General features: G+C 40.9%; 1 protein-coding gene and 1 long non-coding RNA gene across 3 annotated transcripts; one reads left to right on the plus strand and one right to left on the minus strand.

The window, feature by feature from the left end:
* Nucleotides 1–506: 506 nt before the first annotated feature.
* LOC124196625 lies at nt 507–2358 on the plus strand. Its single transcript, XR_006875768.1, has 4 exons — nt 507–838; nt 919–1024; nt 1109–1365; nt 2191–2358. It is a non-coding gene; the product is annotated as an uncharacterized LOC124196625 (long non-coding RNA).
* Nucleotides 2359–5154: 2796 nt separating this feature from the next.
* On the minus strand, nt 5155–9415 carry LOC124198177 (protein arginine N-methyltransferase 5-like). 2 transcript variants are annotated; one of them, XM_046593882.1, is made up of 10 exons: nt 7645–9415; nt 7440–7558; nt 7151–7365; nt 6688–7092; nt 6418–6626; nt 6227–6349; nt 5986–6161; nt 5719–5922; nt 5451–5653; nt 5155–5389 (listed from the first exon to the last, which is right to left on the minus strand). In XM_046593882.1, exons 1-10 carry the CDS (start codon nt 7827–7829, stop codon nt 5258–5260), a joined length of 1971 nt encoding a protein of 656 aa, XP_046449838.1. In that variant the 5' UTR covers nt 7830–9415; the 3' UTR covers nt 5155–5257. The 2 variants fall into 2 exon arrangements, with proteins under 2 accessions (XP_046449838.1, XP_046449837.1); XM_046593881.1 differs by having other exon boundaries at nt 5719–6161; nt 7645–7803.
* Nucleotides 9416–9444: the final 29 nt, after the last annotated feature.

The raw sequence follows: 9444 nt of genomic DNA on the forward strand, positions 1-9444 counted from the left end.
CTAAATGTGAATAATTCCCGCATCATTTTTCTTGTCAATTATCCCGTGAAACTCAACCTTTGTTGTAATCTCCAAATAAAAAATTACCCTCTTGACGGAGAATCGAACGCCATGCTATCGCATGGTGGCATTCATCGCTGACCATTCGGCTACCACTACTGAAATAATCGTGTAAAAATTTTGACATATATAACCTAACCTAACCTAACCTAACCTAACCTAACCCAACCTAACCTAACCTAACCTAACCTAACCTAACCTAACCTAACATGCGTGAATGTCGAATTTAAAAAAAAAAATTATGTCGTGGCAATAGACAATTTTCGTGTTATTGCCACGACATGAGGGACTAGAGAGGAAGTATAGGCGTATCGTGGCGTGTCGTGGCAATAGACAATTTTCTCTTTATTGCCACGACATCTGTCGTGGCAATAGACAGTTTCGACCGTCGCGCCACGACATCATGTCGTGGCAATAGATTTAACCTTAATAGAACCCAATACTCAATTGAACTTCGTTTGTAGGTTTATGGTGTAGGTTTATCTTGACCTAGTTTCCTTATTTTTTTATCTATTACATCCATTTCTTCAAATTCTAGAAAGTCAGTCCGTCATTCCAACAAGTTGACTTAATGCTAAAGTCGCTTTCCATCCATTAGATCCTTATGCTGTCAAAAGCCTGAAACCCATATTTGAAGCCCACATACAGTGGAATTAGACAAAAGTTCTTGTGCATGGACCATAGGATCTTTTCTGAATCTTGCAAGTGTTGTCAGAATGTTTGTCGAGTGTACAACTGTTTCTGCAGCCGCTCAGAAGGCAACCCAGCTGAGAGATAGGTAGAGTTTTGTTTTTCATATATAATTTGTGTAAATTTGTAAATAATAAAGACAATTTTCCTTATCCCATTGCTACTTAGAGTTCCAGTTTCAGTGAATGTACATGAAGAGGTGTATTTAGTACATTTCCAGATCTGCTTGATCAAAGTCTAATGTCTTTCTGAATTCGTCACCCAAATGATAAAGGTAAACATCATTATCACCTTTTACCATGCTATTATGAGTTAATTTTGTTTAAGCTTCCTTTTAATTCCCAACTCATTTTTACAGAACTATTTATGACGTCCTCTGACATCGCGAGTCGGCCGCCTGTTTCAAACTACAACGCAGTTTCTTCATGGAATCGTGAGTCCTGAACCAACGCTGGTTTTTGTCCATGACAGAAGAAGGACTTCTACCAACGTTCGGGTCCTTATCTTCACCACGTACGCTGCTTCTTGTGCTTCATTGGCGAGTTAAATCACTTCAGTGTTCGCTTCCGCCCGCTGTGACACACCTGTCATCATTCACCACGGGATTATGCCCAGGTACCCAACTTTTGACTTATTTTCGTAGGTTATCTACCAATAGTCTAGTTGAGTTAGACTCTGTCTGTGTAGTAGTTTCCAAAATCAGGCCTTTCTTACGCGCCAACGAAGTTTAACATTGAAGTTTCTTTTTTCCAACGCTAGATGGCTTTTTGAAAATTTGCAGCTGTCAAAACAGTCAGTTTCAGAAACTTTGCACATGTCTTTTAACATTTATCGGCAGTTATTTTTTTGAAATATTTAGTGATAACTGACGATTACTATGCCAGTAACAAAGCTCACTTGTTAAATTTTCGATATTTTGCTTTTTTTTTCTACTTCCGGTTTGCTCATTTCAGTCTGTAGTTCAGTAAATATTCATTCGAGGAGCAAAAGAACCACATATTCGTGATCCTCGTAAAATTTGTGGTAAAGTTCATGTTATATTTTTTACGTTTTCGTACTTCCGGTTTCGAAAATTTTCCTGAACTATAGTTCAGGAAAATTCTCGATTTTGGCCAAATTTTGGATTTCGTTTAAATCACATCTAATCGACCCCAAATTTCATGGAGATCACGAATATGTGGTTTAATTTGATGACAGCTCAATGGTTGAGGCGCTGTGGTTACTTCCGGTATACTTCCGGAATTTTTTTTTTAGACTAGCAAGTGAGCTTTGTTATGTGTACAGTTCTCAATATTTTTAGGTAGATTTTAAGCAATTTAAAGCGCGCCTTTGAAGTTTTGAGCAAAAAAAAAACAGATCAATGATCCCATATGTATTATGTGACTATTATGTAACTTTTATTGGCATGTCACTTAATAAGAATTGTTTGTCTTGATTCAGGTAATGCAGAGGAGACGTCGAGAAGATGGATTTTCCCATCTTTAACAATCGTCACCGGTCTCCGTCGGACGTTGCCCCTGCTCCTGGTGCGAACGAAACTCGGTGAAATCGCGACCGACACCGAGACTCGTCATCAACGTGGATCATCGTATTGTTGGTATTATTGTGTTAGTGTAAGTTAACCCGTTGGCTGCCACACCTTTGTTCTCCACTGCACGGGCCGCGCTGTTCGGTCTCGTGGTTTAAAAGCCGCGGGGTCGGGGAGTCGCCAAGCCCAAACTTTGCCGCAAGGCAAGCCTGTTAAAAGGCAATGCACCTTAGTCCTCCCCTTGTCAGCACGGACTTGTCAGCAATGGCAAGTCCCACTTGGTCATGGATCCTTCAGACGTGGCACGTAGATTAGTAGAAAGCAACCTACGGGTTGTATGGCGTGGCAGCCAACGGGTTAACCTAAGTGTATGTATGTATGTATGTGTGTGATTGTAAAATGTGGTGGAATTGTGGGTGGAGGTGGGACAATATAACACAATTCTTTTTATAAGTTTTTTGTTCTTTATCTTTTAATTTATACCAAGTATTGTTTAGAAATTATCTCAACTTCAAAAGTCTTTCATTTATACCAAGATCAGCCACTTGCCTTTAACAGATCCAACAGTTTCAAGTTTGTTCGTAACTTAACCTTGTTAAACCACTAGAACATGTCCGAATGTAGAGTGACTATGGCAGTAATCACCTTTGAAACATGAAACAACGTTGACAGGCTTGAAGTTACTACCAAAGTCTTGCAAAAGAATTACCCGCATTAAAATTTTTATTTTCTAATTTAAGATCAACAATTAAATCCCAGTGACTAATGATCATGAAGACGACCGACAAATAATAATAAACTCAATTAGTCGACTCTGGCATTAAGGAAGCTCCATGTAGTAAGTTGCGGAAGCGTAGTTTATGGTGTAATAGTCGGCTGCCTTGGTGGTGTAATAACTCGGGACAGAGTAATACTTCGGTGCTTCGGTGTAGTAGGTGGTAGTAGCGTAAGTAGTGATGTAATACTCGGTTGCCTTGGTGGTGTAGTATCTGGGAGAAAGCGCAGGTTGTAGTGTAGTAAACTGGAGCATCGGTTTAGTCTTCCGGTTCAACGATGTACGAATTATCGGCTGACTTGGCGGTGTAGTACTCGGCTGACTTGGCGGTGTAGTACTCGGCTGACTTGGCGGTGTAGTACTCGGCTGACTTGGCGGTGTAGTACTCGGCTGACTTGGCGGTGTAGTACTCGGCTGACTTGGCGGTGTAGTACTCGGCTGACTTGGCGGTGTAGTACTCGGCTGACTTGGCGGTGTAGTACTCGGCTGACTTGGCGGTGTAATACTCGGCTGACTTGGCGGTGTAATACTCGGCTGACTTGGCGGTGTAATACTCGGCTGACTTGGCGGTGTAGTCTTTTTCTGGGGCTTCAGTGTAGTAGTTCAGGACATCATAAGTTGTGGTGCACTAGTCTTGGGCCTTGGCGGTGTAGTATCCGGTTGTTGCGTATGTTTTTGTCGTGCAGTAAGACGGGCGCGTTGCGGTTTGGTATCCGCCATACCCACAAGACATCGGTACACCCGTAGTCGACCCAACCATCAAGGATACACCAACCAACAGCAGAACGACGCCATAGTAAACTGGGGGTAAATAATTTGAACATTAATTTCATCAATAACTGGCAAATTAAAAAAACAGTACAATAAATAAATTGATCCAAAACTCACGTGGAAACAGAATATTTACAATTTGGTTGTAGTGTAATACTCGGTGGCCTTGGCGTAGTAAACAGGAGCCTCAGTTTTGTAGTAGCTTGAAGAGTAGTACTTGAGAGCGTCGGTGTAGTAGGCTGAGGCAGACAACTCGGTTGTGTAGTTCTTGGGAGCCTCGGTGTAGTAAGTAGATGCTGCGTATGTTGACTTCGTTGTGTAGCAAGGCGGAGGCGTTGCTGTTTGGTCTCCACCATACTCAGAAGACATCGGTACTCCCGTGGTCTCCCCAGCCATCAACGATACAACACCCAACAGCAGCACGACCCACAGTTGACTAAACAGTAAAGAATTTGAACATTAATTGTCAGTTAGAACTAGTAAATTAAAAAACTGAAAAATATGGAATGATTCACAACTCCATGTTATAAAAAAAACTGAATGTTTACCCATGATTGCAAACTGATAATGCGATGAAGAAGGCAGTTGGAGACCAATAGGGCTGCAGTTGTTCCCGTGTCGGAGACGCTAACTCGACTGATCACTGTGGCCTTTTCTCTCTCCTTTTATACGACTTTTTCTCACCCTTACCTCTCAACTCAAGCCTTGCGGCAATTGTTCCTACTTGCTAATGAAGCAACACGTGTCGTTCTCACCCAACCTCTACACCACTGCATGAAAGTTTTACCAAATTTCTGTAATGATCTCCGTGACCTTCGGTTGAATGACATACAAACTGGCCTTTCCTCCCGCAGGTTGACGTAGCTGGGGATGGGTTTACAAAAAAACATTATCAAAATGAATACCAAATGGTTATGTAAAACTTTCCGTTCTTACCCAACCTCTACACCACAACATTGACAGTTTTACGTAATGATCTCAGTGACCTTCGAAAGTGAAGGACATGCAAACTGACCTCTTCCTTCTGCAGGTTGACGTTGCCGGGGATGGGTCTACAACAAACAATATCAAATTAATACCAAATGACTTAAAACTCACTTTATCCAAATTGACATTTAAGTAAATTGACTCGTTTTTTCGGTGAATGAATAAATCTTCCAATTCGAACCGTTTGAAGGATAGTCGGCTTTTTTTGAAGATATCCCACTGCAACCTTATCTATGTTTCAAAAATATGATCAATTCTTATTCATTTCATGATTTGAACACAGTTGAGCCTTGTTAGAAACCTTTTTCCTTGGCCACTGAGTTCTAAAAAAATTGCAAAAATGTTAACACTTGAACAATCCTTGTATTCAGTCCCATGATGAACAAGGGAAGAACTAGACACGAGTGGAATCATGATTATAACAATGCTTAGTTATTAAGTTACATTTAGAGGCCAATATTGTGCGAGCGACCCAACGGATTGTGAATGGCACTGCCATGAGGTTTCGTCACGCACCATTCGTACCAGACGTGGGTGCGGTTGACGCAACGCCAAAAATGAATCTCGAGAACGTCTCCCTGTAAAATTAAGAAAAATTTAAAATGTTGTCTAGATATCGGGAGAGACAGTTGAATTTACCTTCTTCAGACTGATGGGATTCTGGATGGGGAAAAGAACTGGAAACCAACTGAACATTCCAGGCGAGTGTGTTGCAGGGTTGATGGAGAGCATCACATCTTTGTAGAGAACCGTTTCAAAATAGCCGGCAAACCCGTGGAGCATAGCATCGCATTTAATAGGAAACTTCCGCACTTCATAACGGCTGTTGTCAATTGGCATTTCTGTCAAAGTCAAGTCAAGGATTAAAGCAGAAATTCAGAGCTTTTTAAAACAATTTTTTCCTGACCTCTATTCGGATGAGTAAATGTAAACAAGGCCTGCGGATCAGCCAGTTCTGTCCTGTTGCGAAAGTGAACGACGTACGACATCTCGAAAGAAGTGAAGTAAGGCTTGTCACGCTCCCGACAGGATCGCACTTCATTGAACAATTTGGAAGACTGGATTGGTCCCAGAAATGAAGTGTAGCTCGAAGGAATGCTGATCCCGTCATCTAAGAATGAAATAAAAATGAGCAACAAAGTATTCCACCAAATAACGACAATGTCACGGGCACCTTTCAAGAATTTTTGGGCGCCGTCCAGACACTCTGGCGATAGCTCGTTATCTCCAAACGATCCGAGCAATTCCGAGACGAGGATGTCTGCCTTTTCAGGTGCATCCCAGTCGCGCATATCACAAGAAACGATAGTCACTCGATCCCCCCACTCTTCGTCGGCTAGACACTGCAAACTATTGAATGAAAATGACTTGATTAATACGAGTCGAGTGATAACATTTCTGCGGCAAAACATTACGTGACTATGGCGTTGGGATTCTTCTCCACTGCGTACAAACGAATGCGACGATCAGCTTTCTCTGCGGCAGTTAAGGCAGCACGAACTAAAGGACCTCGACCGGCACCGACAACCATCAATGTTCTGTTATTCAAAAATAATTCAATTACGACGGAGATCTCGGTAGAAAAGAAACAAAAAACAAAACTTACATGACTTTCGTGTCCTTTTCTTCCAACGGGACTTTATCCAGGATGGCCAGATACATCGCCCGCTGGTATTCGGTGTATTTCACGGGATCCTTTTCAAATACTTCGTAGGTCTGAGACTCGAGATTATCCATCAAAGGTTGGAGAGGAAATTGGAGAAAGTCTTCGTAACCTTGTGCAAATCGCATAACTGGATCTGATTCATACCCAACCTACAAGAAAACACAATATGATGATTGAAAAGGAAAGTAAGCGATTGTTGTTTCCCCTTACTTGCCACAAATGCTCAATATATTGTTGATAATGCTTGTAATGTTGGTGGCGCTGAGCTCCAGTGATCAGAATTTGCGTCTTCTGGCGTAAAAACTGACGTATGGCCACTTGGTGGGATTTGGGAAGAACTGGAAACCCTTTCTTGTTGGTCATGAATAAATGGGTAGGAACCACAAGACACTTGATTGGCTCTCCCAGCCAACGATCAATGTCTTCAGCATCAGGCAAATCAGCTGTGAGTTCCAGGGCCAGTGAGAGTTTCTTCTCAAAGTTTGCAGTAATGCGAAAGTTATTCCACCAATGCCAAGTATCATCAACTTCTTCTTCATCCACATCCCTTTCAAACAGACTAGCCTCAATTTTCGGGGAAATCATGGGGAGGTGGAGCCAAACATGGTACCTGGCCTAGGCACAAAGTGATAATTGAATCGTCTGCAAAAAGAAAATATTGGTAATGAAATACCTGATTCATCGGTGAAGACAACACTTTGTTGTGCATAAATCTGGCAAAATTTGTGTTGTTCTTTCTCAAGGGGACAAGGACAGCGGGGAGACCCAGATGTCCAGCAAAGGACAACTCTTGCTCCAGCATTTTCTCAGATTCTTGCCGCAGCAACTTGTCTTCATGATCCAAATCAATGTGTGGAGAAATCTTTCCAACAATGAGCGTGCTCCAGTCTTGAAATGAGATCATTCAACTTTCAATTAGGGGATCACTCGGCACACATTTATACTTTTTTTATCTTTTATACCTGAGCTGTTCAGAATGAGATCAGCTCGAGTGAAAGCTGAGAGACGTCGAGCTTGAGAATTTCCGGAGAAATCTCTTTTGTGTCTCGGATGGGCGATTGGCAGTGCAGCGAAATCATACCTGACGAAATCAAAAGTATTACGCTGTTAGCAACAAGTGACTGGGGCAATTTCTTGTGAAATTAATTTCGGGAATCAAATTAATACTTGGATTCTGTGGCGATTTGTAGAGCATTTGTAATATCGGCAGGGGAAACGAAATCGAGACCGCACGAAACACGTTTTGCCATTTTTGTAGTCGGTCTTCTGAGTGGCTGCGTTGCCAGATTTCTTTTCTTAAAAACGATTTTCGCACACCTACTTTTGTTTTTTAATTTAATTGAAATCGACATTTATTTTAAAGACGCTAATTTAAAATATTGTATTAACTGTTTCACTTGGCTGCCATCATTCGGGAGGGGGGAAATCATCATAAAAAACGGGCAAATGAAATCGCTCTGCGACATGCTGAAACACGTTTAAAGTATTCCACACCAAATATTTCCAAAAAAAAATCGCAATTTGTAACATCAAATTTTTGTCTAAATTTGCGGTGCAAACGTGAAAAAAATGAAACAAAAAAAAAAGTCGTACAAATAAAACAAAAATAAAATTTGGCATCGTCGATCCCACCCGAAATTCAAATTTCTCTTCTTCTTCTTCTCTCTCGCAGGAACTTGTCTAATTAGAACTGAAAAATGAATACTACAAACATGACTACCATCAACAAGTGCTCATTAGGTCACGAGTTTGTGTGTGTTTCTTTCAAAAAATAGACACGGGCGAATTTCTCTTGCTGGCGTCTTGCAACATAATTGTTTTAGTTTTTCTTTAAGTATCGAAAAATGTCTGACGCTTCAAAAATCGCCAACCGTAGTTGTTTTTTCTCAAACGAAGGTAAACGTGGGAAATGGGGTGTGAAGAAAAATATGAAACGACGAGATCTCACGTGCCCACCAGACAACAACAACAACAACAACAGCAAACAACTCCGTCACATCACTTTTTGCAACACAACAAAAAATTTTCACTTGGAACTTGAACAAAAGACAATCGAATTAAAAGAAAGAAGAAAAACACAATTAGAGATATACAAGTTTTTGTTTAGGTGCTTGTCAAGTCCTTTTTTGGGGGATAACGTCCACCTGGTTGCCAAAAAATGTTTGCCGGTCCTTGCGAAAAATCTGCACGTCACACTGACATTTGGGATCATTTGATACTTGTGGTAAATTGGCCGTCGGACGTGTGTGTGTGTGTTCTTGTTGCATGACTAGGGCGTGCGTCTGTACGTGTCACTGCCGAGGAAATTTCGATCAAAAAGAACAAAAAACAAAACAAAAAGGCACATGTAGGTGTCACGGCGCCACACCTTGTTTCCAACATCTTGCGTGTTGTTGTTGTTGTTGTCAAACGGTTCGAACAGAAATGAAGAGTCGATGGTGGGTGGTGGTGGGGGAGGTATACACGTTCGTATTTTCGAATTGAATTAATGTCACTTTTAAAAATTAGAAATTAATATAATTATATATAACCTATACGTGTGTGTGTGGGTGAGACTAGCTGATCACTACATCCATGTCGAATCAACATCGAAAAAAACTAAAACAATCAAAAGACACACAAACAAATGGGACACGGAACATAATCAAACATAATCCAAAAAATGGAAAAACTAAAAATAAAAATTGAAGAAACAAACAAACGACATTTTGGCATCTGGCCTAGCTGAATTCTTCTTTTCTTTTTTAAAAGGGAGGCAAACATGAAATAGCTTTCTTTTTGTAATCTCTCTACAATAATTTGGTAATATACTATGATTCAACATAACAATTAAAGAAGAACAAGACACGTGTAAATGAAAAACAAATAAAAGAAAAGAAGCGGATGAAATATTCGTCCGCTTCTCCGACGACAGAGACGCCAAACAATTGTTGTGTCTATATGGGGGACGACAAAAACACACGTACG

This window comes from Daphnia pulex, chromosome 7, assembly GCF_021134715.1.
Source record: "Daphnia pulex isolate KAP4 chromosome 7, ASM2113471v1".
In the NCBI taxonomy this organism is placed as follows: domain Eukaryota; kingdom Metazoa; phylum Arthropoda; class Branchiopoda; order Diplostraca; family Daphniidae; genus Daphnia; species Daphnia pulex.